Raw genomic sequence first — 18,397 nt, forward strand, 5'->3', positions numbered from 1 at the left:
ACATAAGGAATACAGAAGACTCTACCATTGACTGTTGTGATTGTGTTTTCCATCCTTTCAGGGAGGGAAGGTCCTCGTTATCCTCCAGTGATTTGGGTCCAGCTCAGTGGTGAGAGCATTTGGATGCAGGTTCACCGCCAGACTGTTCTGTACATCATTGTGATAAAAGTGTCAAAATACATAACATTACAATGATAAGGATCAGACACACTAAAGAAGGAATACAACACAGACATTACCGTAAGTACATTGAAATATATATGCATTTCAGCATCTTTATTTGTACGTAATATGCAAGACTTTACTGAACACAAGTTTGTTTTGCAAAGGTTGAGGAAAACTGCAACTTGTTCTGAGCTCAGAACCCTGGGAGGACCAGGACAGTACAGAAGATGCGACACACTCAACTGGAAACAGCAGGGGAACCAGACAGAGACAAACACACACCTGTAACACACCTATAACACACTTATAACACACAATCAGTTATAACATGAAGGATTTCACACAAATGTACAATACAGGAAGTTGTTTCAGACTTGAAAGCATCCAAATACAGAACTGCAATATGTGGTGATGTGATGTGGTGAAGAGGGTGATATGATGTGCTGCTGAAAACAGGAAGGGCTTCTGGACATGGAACAGCAGCCATCCTCCCTGGCTACGACTTCCTTCTCTGAGTTGATTCATCATGAAGAAAAAATAGCTTCTCCATGTCTGATTAAGTCAAATATAATCATTGAATATCGCTTTCTTTCCTGAGACTCAAACCTTGGGAACCCACAAGCCAGTGGCCGCCCTTCCAGCCAGTGCAGACGTGGCTCAGGTGATAGAAACAGAAGGCTGCTAACAAGTCCTATTAGCTTTTTTGGACACGCTGTCTTCATGCATCAACATCGCAGGGCGAATGTGACAAACAGAACAAACTAGCTACTGACAGCTCATCACCAATACCTGAGGTTTCTTAGATTTAAGAGCATCGACATTTCTTCCTTTTTGGGGTGTGTGTGTTAAGAAGATGTGTCAGTAATGGGATCAGGATTCTTGTCTCTATGTTGAAAGCACACTTGGAGGCAAAGTCGATAGCAGTTGTATGAGAGTATTTTCTGACATCATTCAAATCTCTTAAAAAGAGAAAAACATAATAAGCTACATCTAAACCATCACATCAGTAAGGTAAAACACTAACGCTGTTTAGTGTGAACCAAACTAAACACACTCAGTTCCGACAGCAACAGTAGACAGGCTACTGTATTACTATAGGACACTTCCTGTCACAGCTGGTGGTTAGGGTTGGTGGCTATAGGACACTTCCTGTCACAGCTGGTGGTTAGGGTTAGTGGCTATAGGACACTTCCTATCACAGCTGGTGGTTAGGTTCCTCTCGTCTCTGAGCCTCCTCATCGGTTAACAACATGGCCAAGGACAACATCTGCCTTTATCTTTAGCAGCCTATAGAAAAGACATCCCTTCAGTCAATCAGCTAGAAATTATCTAATCATAGTATCTGGTTTGAAGGTTTGTGTTTGATTTTTCATGTCCAAAAGGGTTCAAAGAGGCTACTTACCTCCGATGTTCAAGGTTTAGGTTTTGGTGGCTATGACTATCGTCTTCCATACCGGTGCTGGTGCCTGGACACCCTGTGCTAGTGCCTGGACAGCCTGTGCTGGTGCCTGTGTTACAGACGTGGTCTTGCCAGTTCGGTCAGAGGTATCCGGACATCCGTCCGCTCCCACGGGGAGTCGAACCTGCCACCTCTGGACTGCCAAGCGCCACCACTACCAGCTACGCCAAAGAAAAGCTAGCTCTTCGCAGTCGCGGGTGGCCTGTTACATACTTGAGGAGTGAGTTTCACCATACACAGTCTACATCCACCCCTCAAACTCACTCCAGCCGGCTAGATGATGCTAACCTAGCGATCCGGGTCACGGCACCAATGTAACGGGTATGCAATGGACGTGGTCTTGCTCCGCCAGGGCGTCGTTCGCCTCCATCGGGAGTCGAACCTGCCACCTCTGGACTGCCAAGCGCAACCACTACCAGCTACGCCAACGAAAAGATAGCTATTCGCTGATGCGGGTGGCCTGTTAAATACTTGAGGAGTGAGTTTCACCATACACAGTCTACACCTGGACACCCTGTGCTGGTGCCTGGACACCCTGTGCTGGTGCCTGGACACCCTGTGCTGGTGCCTGGACACCCTGTGATGGTTCTTGTCAGAGAAACAACACATCTTCAGACGAGCTAGCGCAGTCTGTCTCTCAAAACAATAAACTGCCTTGAGGGATCTGTTACGGTTACTTAAAAAAGGTTATTTCTCTTAAAATCAGTGGAATCAGTGGAATTAAATATACATTCTAGAATGAGGAATACTTTTAAACTTCTTCCAAAAGCGACAACGCTGAGTTAATGAGTTACATACTCTCACCAACCCTAAACTGTTCATCTTTGGTAAATATTGTTGGCGGAAGGAAACTCTTCCTCTCCTTTCACTCACCACCCTGTTTATCCCAAACCATTGCTCTAAAAACCTAAGCAGCAGAAATTCAGTTGGAACTTCAAGAACTGCCTTTTTGCTTTTCATCAAAAGAGGTATTGGACTAACACCAGTGCATACAAAATAGAGCCTGCATGAAAAGTACTACTGTGCTGTTCGTCAGAGCTCGCTCCGAGTTAGCCTAGCTTGCTGCTAATTAGCCTAACGAGCCTAGCCTGCTCAGGGGTTTTCTAACAACCATAGCAGCCATGGCTGGGCTGTGTGTTACAGCTGGTCCCTCTTCACACCCCACGTGTTTGTGGAAAAATAGAGACTGCAGACGTGCAGCTTGTGCATCTCTGAAGAACGTCATTACCTTGGTGACAGGTTCTTCAGGTTACCTTGGTGACAGGTTCTTCAGGTTACATTGGTGATAGGTTCTTCAGGAAACTCAGTGTATGGATCTCAGTTTTCAAGTCTTGTTCTGCTTGAAGCAGGAAAAGTCCAACTCTAGACTCTTTTTAGGTAGATTGTAGAGTTCTCTGTGCACAACGGAATGTGTCACATGTTCACACATGTGTGGTACTGTTGGTTGGTGTGTACAGGTGCACAGCTTGCACATACTATAAAAATCACTTTCAGCATCAACCATTACTAGAGCTGGACTGACAGTAAGTCTGAACATTGCTGGACAGCATCACTACATCTAACATCTAATGCTTGTTGGCTAAAACGTTTGTATGGCGTACTGGAGTTGGTCCGACATCAAAACAATCTAAATCTATTGTGTCCATTTGAAGGTTTTGAGATGATATATTTTTGACAAAAACATTGTGAACACAACTCGGGAGTTGACTTGGGGGAGGTCGGCAGGGTCGAAGGTCAATATTTGGGACAAGAACACAAGGAGGAGGAGTCATTTTTGGGTGAGCAGCTATGATTGGACAAATGCAGAGGGTTGGATAGCCAATGGGGGGGAGGGACAGCCAGCGTGTTTGATCACAGAGGGAGGAGTCAGTCCTCCGAGTCTCGTGGTCGTCATGGTCACATCTCGAGCTGAGCTTCGTTAGCACATGGCTCTTTTAATGAGCCAGAGATGGTGTAGAACCTGGAGAGGGAGAGAGAGGCAGAGAGAGAAGGGCGGAGGGAAAACGTGGAGAGAGAAAGACAAAGATAAAGAGACAGAGTGACAAAGAGATTGAGTTACAGAGAAAGAAAGAGAAATGCCACCCACCCTCTTCAGAGGATTCAGAACACGGCGGCACGCCTGGTCTACAATCTACCCAGACGCTCCCATGTTACTCCACTCCTTATCTCCCTCCACTGGCTAACCATCACGGCCTGCATCAGATTCAAGACCCTGGTACTGACCTTCTGAGCAGTGAACGGGACTGCACCCGACTACATCAAGTCTCTCCTGCAGCCTTACACCCCCACCCTTCACCTATGGTCTTCTTCAGACAACCGCCTGGTGGTCCCACTGCTCAAGACCACCTGGTCTCAACACAAGCTCTTCTCCTGTCTGGCCCCCCAGTGGTGGAATCAACTCCCCACCTCCATCAGAGACACAGACTGTCTCTCCACCTTCAAGAAAGGCTCAAGACGCACTTGTTCCGGGAGTACAATGGTACTTAGGAATGGTTTGCTGGACCCAATTTTAGTTTCCTCAAGGATCACAATGACTCTTGCTTAGAGACTTGTTGCTCTTGTTGGTTAGTAGTAACTGATTTAAATTGTTGTACTCGCTGTAATCCTCTTTTTTTTTTACTGTTACTTGCTTCTCTACAGGTACACTTGTACTTATAGCGATTCATGTTGTTTAATTGTAACTTGTTTAACTACATGCTCTTGTGGTTCGAATCGCTTTGGCACTTATTTTGGTTGTTCACAATGTGTGCTTCATGTTTTGACTACCCACTATGTTTTTGGGGCTATCTTGTTATTATCAGTAACCTATGCACTTTGTAAAGCTCTCTCTCAGAAGTCGCTTTGGATAAAAGCATCTCCTAACTGAACAAATGTAAATGTAGTACAGACACAGGTGAAAGTAAGGGGTGTCCCCAGGGTTGGCAGGGTGACAGAGTCCTTACCGTGACTTCCTGAAGTGGCGTGGTTTCCTCAGGACCTGCATGCAGGAGGACTGGGCGCAGGAGTTCTTCAGGTGGATGACCTGGTAGATGATGGGGTTGTACATGGCGGATGACTTGGCGAGCAGGGTGGGGATGACGGACACTGAGATGGGCACGCTGTCGGGCTCTCCAAACGCTGACACCACCGACACTACGGCGTAGGGGATCCATGCGATCAGGAACCCAGCGCAGATCAACATCGCCACCTGGAGGAGGAGACCCACAACTGCAGGTTCTTTGTATGCTGTTTTACAACCTCCCATAAAGGTGTATATGTAGGTGTAGGTGTGTTGGTCGGCTAGTGTGCAGTCCAGCCTTGACAACACGTTGATAGAAAGCAGACTGTAAACGGTGATGTACCTTAGTCAGCTTGATCTCCAGGTTGTGGCTGTTGGTGTTGCGGGTGTCGAAGTGTGACATCTCTTTGGCGGAGGACTTCACCTTGTAGATGATCATGACGTAGGAGAAGACGATGATGCCGGTGGGGAAGACGAGGCAGAAGAAGAGGATGGCCATGACAAAGCTCTGCCCGGAGACCGACGCCTGCGCCAGCCACCAGTCCAGCGTGCAGGAGGTGCCAAAGGGCTCGGGCGCATAGCTCCCCCAGCCCACCAGGGGCATGCTGGCCCAGAAGGCAGCGTACAGCCACACAAAGAGCAGGCACAAGAAGGCATGGGGCCTCTTCAGCCACGTGCCTAGGAAAGCAGGCACACACACATACACCACACACACCACACACACACCACACACACACCACACACACACACACACACACACACCCCACACACTGGCACACACCACATGCACACACATAAACACCCCATGTACACACACACCACATACACACACTCACCACATGCATACACCACACCCAAACAGGCACAAACTCATGGCTTAGGATGCACTCAGACCGTGCTATCCTTGGTGGGAGAAATCAGCATTTTATGTGCTCATCACAATCAGTAGATCCGATATTGCACTAGTATCTATTCATGTTTGTATTGACGGGCGTGTGCAGGCGTGTGAAGGGCAGCTACCGTATCGGAGGTGACAGATCTTGAGGTAGCGGTCCAGGCTGACCACGGTCATGGTGATGAGGCTGCCACAGCCGAAGAAGAAGCCGGCCCAGCCGTAGAAGCGACATCCCTCCCAGCCAAACAGCCAGCGGTGAGAGAAACTGGACACCACAAAAAACGGCTTCCCTGTCACTGCACGAGGAACAGACAGACAGGGTTTAAATCCACATTAACACTGCTGATCAGGTGAATGGACTGTTTCCTGTGTGTGTTGACTTCATGTCGACAGTGCATATGTATAGTACATAGTACATCTCTTCAGTATATATGAATGTTGAAGCTAATGTTGAAGCTAATCTGTAACCTTGCTAACTCTAACCCCTCCTCTACATTCATCAAACTTAAAGATCTTCGATCCACAGTGACTGTATACATCTATTCATGGCGTGGTTACAGCTCAGTGGTAGAGCTTTGGATTGCAGATCAAAAGATCCCAGGTTCGAATCTCTCGCTGTCTGCTAAACGAGCACTAGAGGTAAGAGTCCTGGGAGTCCTCACCTGGTCCCGCCCACAGGGCCCTGGCCCCGCCCACAGGGCCCTGGACCAGCCCACAGGGCCCTGGACCAGCCCACAGGGCCCTGGCCCCATCCACAGGGCCCTGGCCCCATCCACCGCACTGTGACAAGATTCCAAGCTTACATCTCCCCCCTCCTCAAAGAAAACAAACACTTCTTTATATCCTCAGAGGAGTGGAAGACCAGAAGAGTCTACATCTTGCCGTTCTGCCCCTCATCTTCATGTGACCAGTGTTGCTCCACTGAGTGATTCACAAAATTCAAGCAGAAAGAAGTCATCCGGTGTTTCCTGATGAACAGATGACCAGATAAAGAAGAGGAAGTCCCATGATTGGAGGAGTCTTTACACCAGCCAGGGCTTGTTATACATGCTGCTTTGTAAGTACTCAGGCACTCGTTGTATGCAAATACAATGACAATAAATGCTTTTATTATTATTATTTATTACTCGGTACACACACGCACACATACACACACACACACATACACACACACACACACACACACACATACACACACACACACACACACACACACACACACATACGCACACATATGGACAGACTCCTACTCAAGTACAGTAAACACACACATTCTCTGGTTTCTCTATGTGGTCTCTACCTGTCTGTCTGGACCAATGACTGTAAAAAGAATGGACAAAGTAATAGCCCCTCAAAAGTGAAGTCAAAACATCTTGATCCTCCGTGTTAGCGGATGGGACATGAGCCAAACTCAAAAGTCTAAGTGCATGTCTAATACATTTTTTTCAAAGACATTTGTTTCTGTCATTTAAGGTAGTTCTTATCACGCTGATGTCTGTTCAAGTGCAAATCTTTCTTACCAGTTTGTTTTAATTCGTTATTTGACAATAGAAAAAGGGGTTTGAGTTTGCTTGCGATTGGGTTGGGCGAGTGTCGATCGGGACGTCGATACCGCAGCTCCACCACACATCACTACTGTGCAGACTCTGCCTCCAAATGACGTCACCAGAGCAAGATGGCAGCACCCGTATCAGGGATATTTTGGCTTCAATTTGGTCCAGTGGGAGGAAACGGAGATGTTGCCACTTGGGCTGGACTGGCACCAACAGTCTGTCTAGATCTCAGGAGGGAGTCTGGAGGAGCCGTAGTTATTCTATTGTCCACAAGGTGGTGGAGAGCTTTGTGTTCATTCAGCCATGATAATGCTCTGAACTAACAGACGACATGTGTGTAAGGCAGATGTTCTGTGTACATGTACAGCCTGAGTCTCTGTAAGGTCAAAGGTCCTGCAGCGAGGCCTCTCTCTGAGCAGAATATAGCACACAGCCCAGACAGTTAGGAGACTGTGAGGCAAATCAGGTACAAACTGGGACTTGAATGTGATTAACGATCATTTCACCTGCTGGTGTACGCCCTAGTGTATCAGTGCACTGACCACTGAAGACCCGTTAAGGAAGTGATTCTGTGCATTCTAGTGTTGTAGGTGAACAGAGGTTTTTACACGACTTGCTGAAGCTGTTATGTTTGTAAAATTCTGTTATTTCTTTTCATTTAGACAGAGGCACAGACTGCACACACAGAGTATGATGTGATGGATAATTACAGGTGTTCAGTACAGGACAGAGGGTGATGGGTAATCACGTGTTCAGTACAGGACAGAGGGGTGATGGGTAATCACGTGTTCAGTACAGGACAGAGGGGTGATGGGTAATCACATCTGCTCAAATCGAGGCTTAACAGTGCTACTACTACCGTCATAGCTGCCTGTCCTGTCGGACATGTAATTCTTTCCTAAAAACACTTGCGTCACTCCCACAAACAAATTCTTCGTAAGTAAAAAGTTTAGACTTTTAATTGACAATATTGACAACACATATTAAGAAATGTGTCTTTACTCATAATATCGTCTCCGATTTCAATTCGAAGCTGTAAATCTACTGTAGGCAATCTCCCGTTGTCTCCGCTCTGGCTCCGTCTCGGAAATCAAGGGCTGCCGTTGCTGACGATACATTTATTTCCCCCTCCCAGTAACCCCTTAACCAATGATATGTTCTTTGAGCTCAAGTTGTCATGAGTATCTGGCAGTTTTCAGAAATAAAATCGGTGATTGGACGGCAAAGATATTAAGGCAGGAAACATGAGAATTTTATTTCCCATATTTGAATTGTCCGGCAGTAATCATCTCGCCTCCGAACATTTTTAACGACCCCCCGAAAGGGGTTGCGACCCCCACTTGGAGAACCGCTACAGTACAGGACAGCGGGGTGATGGGTAGTCACCCCTCTGTCCTGTAACACTCACAGTGTCAGTGTTTGTGTGTTCATGTGTTCGGAGGAGGGAGGGGTGGATGTTTACCTGAGATGCCAAAGTCGAAGATGGCCAGGTTCACTGTCATAAGCTCTGGAGGCTTCAGCTTGTTCTTCTGTTTCATACTCATGTAGATCACATACCCATTACCTGTGGCAGACAGGATACCTGTGGAGGAGAGGGGAGGGAAGGAGAGGAAGGGAGAGACAGGGGAGGGAGGGAGGGAGGGAGGGAGGGAGGGAGGGAGGGAGGGAGGGAGGGAGGGAGGGAGGGAGGGAGGGAGGGAGGGAGGGAGGGAGGGAGGGAGGGAGGGAGGGAGGGAGGGAGGGAGGGAGGGAGGGAGGGAGGGAGGGAGGGAGGGAGGGAGGGAGGGAGGGAGGGAGGGAGGGTTAGTGAGAGAGAAGCCAGAAGGTGAACAGTAGAAGCAATAACAGCTCATCTGTTTTACAGTAGACATCAAATTCATTTAGCAGAAGCTTTTATCAAGACTAATACAGTGGGGGGTTTAGATCAACAATCTCCTGATCTGCAGTCAGCAGGTCTTCCTACCAACCCATGGTCTAGTTCCATGTTTCTAACTCAAACATCAAACATTCAGACTATCAATGACAGATGTTTGCTGCTGGAAATGCACAAAGGATGGTTGTCTCTCTTAATTCTTTCAAGTTTGCTGACAGATAAAATAAATAGTAGACAGAATAGACATTTATTTAGATTTTTCTCTATTATATCATAATGTACATCTCAGTGGTATAAGAGAGAGAGAGAGAGAGAGAGAGAGAGGAAAGCAGGGAGAGGGAGAGAAGGAGCAGGAAATATAAGTACGTATAAGGCTGTGATTTATATTGATGATTATTTCTGTAATTCCACCGTTGCTTTTGCAATTGAACATTTGTTCTTTCATGCCAATAAAGCCCATTGAATTGAGAGAGAAAGAGAGACAGGGAGAAAGAGAGAGAGACAGAGAGAGAGAGGGAGAAAGAGAGAGGAGGGGGAAGAGAGAGAGAGAGAGAGAGAGAGAGAGAGAGAGAGAGAGAGAGAGAGAGAGGAAGGGAGAGAGAATTTGGTTGGATAAATGGGAAAAAACCCTGATTACTGGGTTTAACACAATTACCACTTCAAACCATTAGCTAAGATAAAGGATGAGGGATCGACTGATGGATAGACCTATTGGATAGACCTATTTGATGGACTATTTGAGACTATCCTCAGCCAGACAGCCAGGCTGTCTGTGAAAACACAGATCTGCTTCCATCTCATCAAACTAAATAGTATTTGAAGAGGTGCAGCATGAGTACAGACGAGGAGGAGGAGTGTGTGTTGAGAGTTCCCTCATAACAAATGATCAAGATAACCTAAGAAACATCTCTTTTCAAAGCCACCATTGATTGGTTATATTACTGCCAGGGATACTGATATTACAGGTGTCAGTGTTTGTGTGTGGTGCATACTTGGTGTGTGTGGGGGTGTGGGGGGGTGCATGCAGCGGGTGTTTAGGCCCTGGATGGACAGGGTCAGGGCCAGTCAGACTGAGAGACCACTGGAACAGGACCTGCTTGGCAAAACACTGGCCTGAACATGTGAGGAAGAAAAATACACATTTGAGGATGATGGAAGGAGGGAGAAGAGAGAGAGGGAGGGAGAAGAGAGAAAGGGAAAGAAGGAGGGAGGGAGGGAGGGAGGGAGGGAGGGAGGGAGGAAGAGAGGAAGAGAGAGAGAGAGAGAGAGAGAGAGAGAGAGAGAGAGAGAGAGAGAGAGAGAGGGAGAGAGGGAGGGAGGGAGGGAGGGAGGGAGGGAGGGAGGGAGAGAGGGAGGGAGGGAGGGAGGGAGGGAGGGAGGGAGGGAGGGAGGGAGGGAGGGAGGGAGGGAGAGAGAGAGAGAGAGAGGGAGGGAGGGAGGGAGGGAGGGAGGGAGGGAGGGAGGGAGGGAGGGAGGGAGGGAGGGAGGGAGGGAGGGAGGGAGGGAGGGAGGGAGGGAGGGAGGGAGGGAGGGAGGGAGGGAGGGAGGGAGAGTATAATGGATGTAGGGTTGATTGGAGTTTAACAACTGCTCTTCCATGTGACCCACTAGATAGTTCCCTTAAATGATGGAGTTTCCAAGGTGATAACATTTACTTTACAGCCCATGAAGAGAGAAATCATTCTATTCATGTAATCATTCCATACATATAATGATCCCCAGCATGTACTTCAATGTTTAGTCTGTTTCTACAGCGATGGCATCTCCTGGTTGAGATTGTCAAGGTTTGGATTTGAATATATTTAATAGCCAGGCTTTGATGTCTGTATTAGGGGCCTTATAACGGCATCTCCTGTAGTGGGTGACTCTTGGCTCTGTGTCATCGCAGCTCTCTATATCCTCACTGCTGTGTGTTGTCACTGACTGTGCTGTGTGTTGTCACTGACTGTGCTGTGTGTTGTCACTGACTGTGCTGTGTGTTGTCACTGACTGTGCTGTGTGTTGTCACTGACTGTGCTGTGTGTTGTCACTGACTGTGCTGTGTGTCGTCACTGACTGTGCTGTGCATGTCAATGCCATTTCAGTGTACGAGTGCGTTTGACAAAATTGCCACATTGTATTTTTTAATCTGTAAATACGTCCTCAAAATTTCAGAAAATATCAAGTATCACTTGTGGGTGTGTATGGAACTTTCAGACCACAGATGATACTAAACTCCTGAACGGGAGACATGAATGCTGTCTGGAACAGACCACACACCTGCTCCAGAGCCACCCTGCAGTCTACACCCTGCTCCGTAGGTCACTGTACGATGAGAATCTTTAGTTATTTCAAAATGTTTCCTCAATAACCAGCATTGCTTACAGTCCTGAACCAGACCTCTCTACTGATTAGCATCGTGAATGTGAAATGAATCAAATGTAAATGTAAAATATATATTCATAGATTCCTATGAGAACTGATGATGAATGATAGAGAGTTCCTGGACTCCTACCCACTTGTGATCCTTGATTTTCTGTTGGATTTTCTATCCCATTTGTACGTCGTTTTGGATAAAAGCTAAATGATGAAAGCTTGAAAGAAAGCTAACTGAATCCAGTGTATCTGTGTCGGCCCCAGTGTGGAGGACGTACCGATGATGCAGATGTAGAACGCTGCTACGATGTCAGCCTCCCTGGACAGGCGTGAAGCGAAGGGGTCTCCCCGCAGCAGGTAGTGAGGCACGTAGCTAGACACACGCGATGTCTCATTCTCCAACACGGACATGCTTGGGGGGTCAGCTGCTTCCTGTGGGGAATACCAATCACAGGGCTGAGGGACCTCTTTCCTGTAGAGATAACCAATCACAGGGCTGAGTGACCTCTTTCCTGTAGAGATAACCAATCACAGGGCTGAGTGACTTCCTCACATCTATACATTGCCATAGAGACAGTGATCTTCCCGGTCATGACCCCAGGACGTCAGGTGGAAAGGTTAGGGTCATGTGAAAGGGGGATTCTCAGTTCATTCTAGTCTTCAATGAAAACAGTTTGTAGAATGTTACAATAAGGAGAATGACTACATTTAGCAGACGCTTTTACGCTGACGCAGGGGGTGGATTCTAGCCTGCAACCTCTTAATCTGCAGTCATTCTACTACTGAGCTGCAGAGTTAAGCAACACCACGTCTCTCTGGTTTGGGATGCTATCTGATGGTGAGGCTGGCTGGCTGGCTGGCTGCTTATTCTGCACATCACGGTTACCTGAGTAACTGACTGCACAACAATATAGTAATTTTTTACATTTTCTCTAATAATTTCTTGATCTGTTACGATGGAGACGTCTGATCTGCTCATAACCCACAGGCCTGAGATGATTGGATGGAGATGATTGGATGAAGATGATTAGGACAGCTAGCCAGTCCCGCTTCACAGATTCCTTGTCGGATTACAGATCTTCACATAGTTAATGAAGCTGGGGAATTGGTTGTTGCTCAATCCAATTGTTATGCTTTCTGCATATCATTAATTGTTGAAAATCATACCCCCCCCCCCACACACACACACACACACACACACATAACCCTTACCATAACCAAGACCTAAAACTTTCCATATCTTAAAGAATGACATGGATTGAATTATGGGTAATCAGAGGGATCAGAAGATATTTTCACACAGAGGAGCTGCATAGATACAATCGATGAAGGTCTCTTCTCACAAGTCAGGTTCAATTCTATCTCTGTGTTTTTGTCTGTCTCTGTGTGTGTGTCTCTGTGTCTATCTCCCTCCTCATACTAACAAACTCTTTGTTTTTACACTATGAAGCAGTCAGTGTACAGCATCAGCAGAACTGAGGCTTGAACCTGGAAGCCTCATTCAAACCCCTATGCTCTCTCCATTCAGCCATGGAGAAGCTCCTGTGCTCCAGGCAGACAGGTTATTTCAACCAGCTTGTTTTAAATGAACCTTCTATCTGCAGGGATCCAGTAAATCCCTTAAGGGGAAATCTCCTGGATCCGAGTGGTATGAGGCCAGGTTCACATGGCCATGTCCTGCTTCCATGAGGAGGGGTTTGAAGTTCCAGAGAGACAGGCTGTGTTGTGATTAGAAGGTAAGAGGATCATTTAGCGTCATTAGGAACTAATCAGAGAGCTCAGTCAGATCAGGGAATCTGCAGGGGCTGTGCAGTTTCTGTAAGGATCAATTACTTCCAAAAACGAATACAAAAGTCAAACTCCATTTTACACCAACCCAGTTTTCACAGCACAATGCAATAGTAATAGATTACACAGCAACAATACTGGGGATAATGGTGATGATGGGAACCCCTTTAATGAAGTCATCAATCATCCGCTGATTGCAATCATGCATGTAGACTAGGCAGCGTTTAACTGCCAGGGCACCTTGTCTTCAGGGGACTGCATGAATGACCCTCCAGTCGCCACCGGCTCCTCCAGGGCATGTAGGACATTTCATTATATCAAATGTAGATCCCAATCCTTTTGTAATCGAGTGTTAAATGTGTTTTGAAAGTCTGTAGGGTTTGTTTCATGCTATATTAGACTGTATTTAAAGGAGTCATAGAATGATTTTATAGGGTATTTCACACTGTTCCTTAAGGTCTCCGAATAGGGTATGTAACATAGGTTGGGCTGAAAATGGCCCGGGTGCTGTTCTATGCGCCCTGATGCACCCTGTAAAATAGCCCTGGAATAAAACAATTTTTTTCCCTCTTTTATGGTATGCTCATGAATATATAGAAGAGCTGATAGCATGAATATATAGAAGAGGGGGGAGAGAAAGGAAGAGAGAAAGAGGAGGAGGGAGAGAGGAGGAGAGAGAGAGAGGAAGACATGCAGCAAAGGGTCGTGTTGGAACCCAGGCTGCTGTGGTAAGGCCCCAGGCTACAGGGTAACATCACTTATTGCCTTTTTAGTCCCAGTCAAGATTAGTTTGGTCAGCTTTGTCAGCCCGGTACAATTCTTTTATGTTTCATCAAGTTAGTATGCAACAAACAAATTGTGCATGTAGAAAGTAGAGCAGGACTGGTCTGTCTTGCCCAGGCCCTGTTCATCTACTGTAGGCCCCTTTATACCCTGAGCAGGACGACCTTGGGAGGGAGTTTACACAAACTGTAATCATCACATGGGGGGGAAGATGACTGGAGGTCTACAGCTCTTACACATGTTACAGTTGTGCAGATATGCTGGTCTGCTGTATTTCAAACACCATGTATCGACCAGTGGGCAAATCTCTCTGCATCCTTGCTATTCATAACTCACCAAGTAAACATGACCCTGGGTTGTTCCAGAACCCTGCTGCTAAGGCCTGGTGTTGGGTAATGTCTCCTGTTGCTTTAATCTGACCCCCATGAACCCTGACTCCCTGACTCCAACAGAATGTTTACAGGTGTGAGGGGGTGTTCCCTGCCTTGTTGCTTTCCATGTTTCTGCTCAGACGGACACCAGCGTTCTGTCTGAGCAGCAGAGGTGCAGCTGAACACAGCTGCTGTTCCCTTTCAGAGAGCTCACTTCTGGGTGACATCTCTCCACATCCGGCCTGATGATGGTGTGGTTTGTGCTTGACTGGGCTGAGCTGCATGTCTGACAGCACTGAGGGCAGTTGGCAAACACGACCTGGATGACTACAGCACAACAGAGGAAGGGAGCATAAAGGTCTGAGGGCAGAGGCTGGCCCCGCCTCCCTGCCGTCACGCTTCACTCCTAACATAGAGACTACTGGCCTGTGAGGACAGGTCAGATGGCTGAGTGCTTAGGGAATCGGGCTGGTAATCAGAAGGTCGCTGATCGATTCCCGGCTGTGCAAAATGATGTTGTGTCCTTGGGCAAGGCACTTCACCCTACTTGCCTCGGGGGGAATGTCCCTATTTCCTGTAAGTCGCTCTGGATAAGAGCATCTGCTAAATGACTAAATGTAAATGTAAGGTCTGCTCACAGAGAGACTGCTGGCCTGTGAGGACAGGTCTACTTCAACACAAACCCCCCAAGACAACATGTTTGTGATCACGTAATCCCAGTGAAGCTGCAGTTATTTCACGGTTCACCAGAAGTAATAATAAAGGATACAGTCACAGTCAACACTATGCCTTCTGTGCGGCCATCCACATGTTTATCAGGATAGGAGGAGTTGAAGAGCTGACCCTGGACTGAGCTTCTGTGGAACGTGAGGAGGGGGGGGGGGCAACCATGGAATCTCACCTTCCTTTTCTAATAAAATCCTATTTCAGATGGAGTCTGGAGATAGCTAGGGAGATGGAAGCGTGAATATCTCATAATCTGTCCTGTCCACCTTGCAGTCAAACCTCCAGATAAAAAAATATTCCAACATTCCTCACACTGGTGTTGGGGGATAATGTTACACAAATGTGCCTGACAAAATACTAACTGTATTATTTTGTTTTGTGTTGTATTCAAAAGCAGTCTAGTTTTCTTTCATCAAATTTCAGCATAGAAACAGGTACTGTATTCTACAGAAGACACTCTTTAGTTTTGCAGATAGACTCTGTCGCTCTGTCAGTTTGTGCAGACATGCTAAATGCCGAGACTTATCAAGAAACTGAGTACCTCTCTTTATTTGATGGCAAATTTTGAAAGAGCAGACTTAGTGTGTGATGTGTAAATAATTAAGTGAACCCTGGAATGTAACCTTGTCAACATCCTCTGACAGGTATCACCACTCCAGAGACACTCCTCCAGACAGGAAGTCATCTTTAATATGCAAAAGACAGAGATGTAGCAGTATTCTGCCTGGAACTGATTAGTATAAACTAGTTTAAACTAAATACTGCATGTAAAGATGATAATGAGTTACATCAAATTCCAAGTGAATGTTGAGAAAGCGCTTCATAGACAAACAAGATTAATAAAAACAATTGAAATGTAGTCCTACTATCTTCTGTCTTAACTGCCGACTGCCGACTGCCGAAGAAACTGTAGAGGATTTTCTCAGAGAAGAAAATAAGTCAAATCATTACTTCAGAATCTGGAATCCAACAACTGTAATAAAATGAAAATATTCTCAACTTCTGGTAAGGCCCTCGATGTTAGTAATATTTATCACACTGGCTCCTGCTGCTGCGAGTTAAAGGTGACCACAAATCAAACGCAACTCCTGAAGCGGTTCCTTCTGAACGCGTCCAGCGGGCTTTCAACTAGTCTACTGTTGTTTTTTGCCGACCTATTAAACCGTCTCACTCTTAAGAGCAATACGAATGCATAATTGAAAGTATTTAACAGACCTAGGCTACTGTTTAAAATGCCTACAAGAGTTATGTAGCCTATAGTAACTAACTGTGAGGTGACTTGATATTTTAAATTGTATCTAGTTTAATAGGCTAGTCAGGCTACGATAGTAGTACAGTCGTAGACTATGATTTTGCAAAGCATGTGGAAGGCTGTCCTGCGTATCGTAACAATCAACTCATAACAATAGCGTGGAGAACACCCTAAATAGCCTATGTAATTATGACATGGCTACGCTGACTGATAATATAATATTTGGATGGTAGAGAAAGTGCTATACAGCAATCAGTCTGATACATAAGTCACGACATTTTTCCTGGAGATCTCAGCTGCTTGTTAGACTCAGAGCCGCGGAGAGAAGAGATCGGTAACAAAGTTCTAGCCTGTAACACTGAAAAATCAACATCGGATACATTATGACCACTGTTCGATGTTCGCTAAATAAACATTTAGTGCGTGAAATGTGTCTTGATTTGTGATATTTGATCACGAAAACGAACCACAACCACCATTAGCGCAGTGAAGTTATGTGACAGGTCATATGCAAACACACAATGTCCTAGTCTATGATGTCAACATGGCATTTACAGTTGCAATAGACTATCTCATAGTTATTACATCAAGTTCGGGTCTTGCCTCTATGAATCTTCAGCCATCATTAGATTCCCACTTCGTCAACATTCTAAGGACACTTTCATGCAGCGTAGACAGAACACAGCAAGTCGTGGAAATACTTTTCCACGAGACAGTACCAGGAAGGCACTGTTTTTCACGAACTTGTTTTTTCTCCTACCCGGTGATGCGATCAGCGCGGTTCTTCAGCGCGCAGAGCGCTGCGCGTGGCCTCCAAACTCGCCCTGCGAGAAAAATCAACTTCTTTGAAATAATTAAGAGCGTGAAGTCCTAAATCGCAAAAGCCGCATCACTGGCCGTCTTCATAACGCATTAAACACGTTCCTTTTGACGGTACACGGTAAGAAACAAAAGCACCGCGTTCCTCCAGGGATGAATCTCAATCCTTACGGAGGGCGATGAAACTGCCGGCGCGTGGACGTCACAGGCTTTAGCTCTCCTTTTGTCTTTCCTTGCCGCCGAGCTAAAGGCGGTGACGTCGAGCAAGAATAGTTGGAAATCAATTAAGACCGTGAAGGACCGTGGGCAGAAGCAACCGCGGGCCGGATTCAAAGGCCCGGAGGTTGAATGCTCCGAGAGGATATTGCAAAGGAGCCCCGGCGCGTGCAAGGAGCAAGAATCAACAGGCGTCTCACTCACACGGTGAACTAAAAACAGTTTGAGTTCCTTTAGGTTAATCTTCACGTCAAAGTCACATGTTGACTGATGTTGATAATAGACCAGTTATACGGTGTGAACTGAACATGGTTGATCTCGCCCGTTTAACAGCCAACGGTATAAATGAAACCATGCAACACTAAGCTACACAATTCTGCCTCTCATAGTGAAGCATCCTGTTTTCCAGTGAAGGGTGTGTGTGTGCGTGCACGCGCGTGCATCTGTGTGTGGGTCTATCAACATTAAACTGAGGATTGACGTCTCCACATCTCCGTATCTCGAGTGGTGGACAGATCACGTAGATGTGCACGTGCCTGGTTTATGGCACAAAAAGGACAGCTTCAGAAGAATAAATAGCTCCCAATTTCACATGACCTTTTAAACTTTGCCCCCCCTCCCCTCCCCTCTCTCCCACCCCCTCCCCTGAACGGAATCCCGTCCCCTTTGCTGCCAGTAATTTCCTGGCTTGGAGCACCACAAACAGATCTGTTACATTGGTTTTACCGTGGCCCACTTCAAGGTACATGCTGATCTCCCTGCGTGACGGAAGCAGCTCTCCCTCCACAGCAGGTAGCGGCCGCGGGACAGACTCCTCCTCAGCTGCAGCTCTCTAGCCCGCCACGCAGACGCATCTCCAACAGACGACACTGTGTCATTGCGATGAAAAAAGGAAATAATAAACATGATTAATTTTTAAATGTCATTTAAATGATTGCACCATCCTGTTTAATACATGTTCTCTGGTAATGAAGCAATTAATTAGTGATTTTTCGAAAGAGTGATTTATCTTGTTTGAGTGTTACAGTTAACTGCATTTGTTAAGCCTATAAATAAGCAGTAGGTTCAACAATGTGAGTCCACATTTATTAGTTACTCTAATAATTCTAGTTTGAATTAGTTTTTGAATGCTATAAAAAAATCA

At 46.3% G+C, this 18,397-nt stretch overlaps 1 protein-coding gene across 4 annotated transcripts; it reads right to left on the reverse strand.

Moving 5' to 3' along the window:
- Window positions 1-245: 245 nt before the first annotated feature.
- opn5 (opsin 5) lies at window positions 246-18,066 on the reverse strand. Of its 4 annotated transcripts, none has more exons than XM_084700632.1 (7): window positions 17,980-18,066; window positions 11,577-11,730; window positions 8,533-8,652; window positions 5,643-5,813; window positions 4,966-5,300; window positions 4,567-4,811; window positions 246-3,584 (listed from the first exon to the last, which is right to left on the reverse strand). In XM_084700632.1, the coding sequence occupies exons 2-7, from the start codon at window positions 11,707-11,709 to the stop codon at window positions 3,521-3,523; spliced, it is 1,068 nt and encodes a 355-aa protein (XP_084556758.1). In that variant the 5' UTR covers window positions 11,710-11,730; window positions 17,980-18,066; the 3' UTR covers window positions 246-3,520. The 4 variants fall into 4 exon arrangements, with proteins under 4 accessions (XP_084556758.1, XP_084556757.1, XP_084556759.1 ...); XM_084700631.1 differs by having other exon boundaries at window positions 11,577-11,770; XM_084700633.1 differs by lacking the exon at window positions 17,980-18,066 and adding an exon at window positions 16,979-17,638.
- Between the last annotated feature and the right edge of the window lie 331 nt (window positions 18,067-18,397).

Source organism: Hypomesus nipponensis, chromosome 6 (genome assembly GCF_054491055.1).
Source record: "Hypomesus nipponensis isolate SF chromosome 6, ASM5449105v1, whole genome shotgun sequence".
NCBI classification, from domain to species: Eukaryota; Metazoa; Chordata; class Actinopteri; order Osmeriformes; family Osmeridae; genus Hypomesus; species Hypomesus nipponensis.

Excerpts from the sequence above, each read along its gene's own strand:
- opn5 (XM_084700632.1), bottom strand. The coding sequence starts at position 11,709 with ATGTCCGTGTTGGAGAATGAGACATCGCGTGTGTCTAGCTACGTGCCT. Across the intron at positions 5,814-8,532 it reads CTTCGACTTTGGCATCTCAG|TGACAGGGAAGCCGTTTTTT; the intron begins GTAAACATCCAC and ends TTCCTCGTGCAG. Across the intron at positions 3,585-4,566 it reads CGCCACTTCAGGAAGTCACG|GTTCTACACCATCTCTGGCT; the intron begins GTAAGGACTCTG and ends CTCCCTCTCCAG.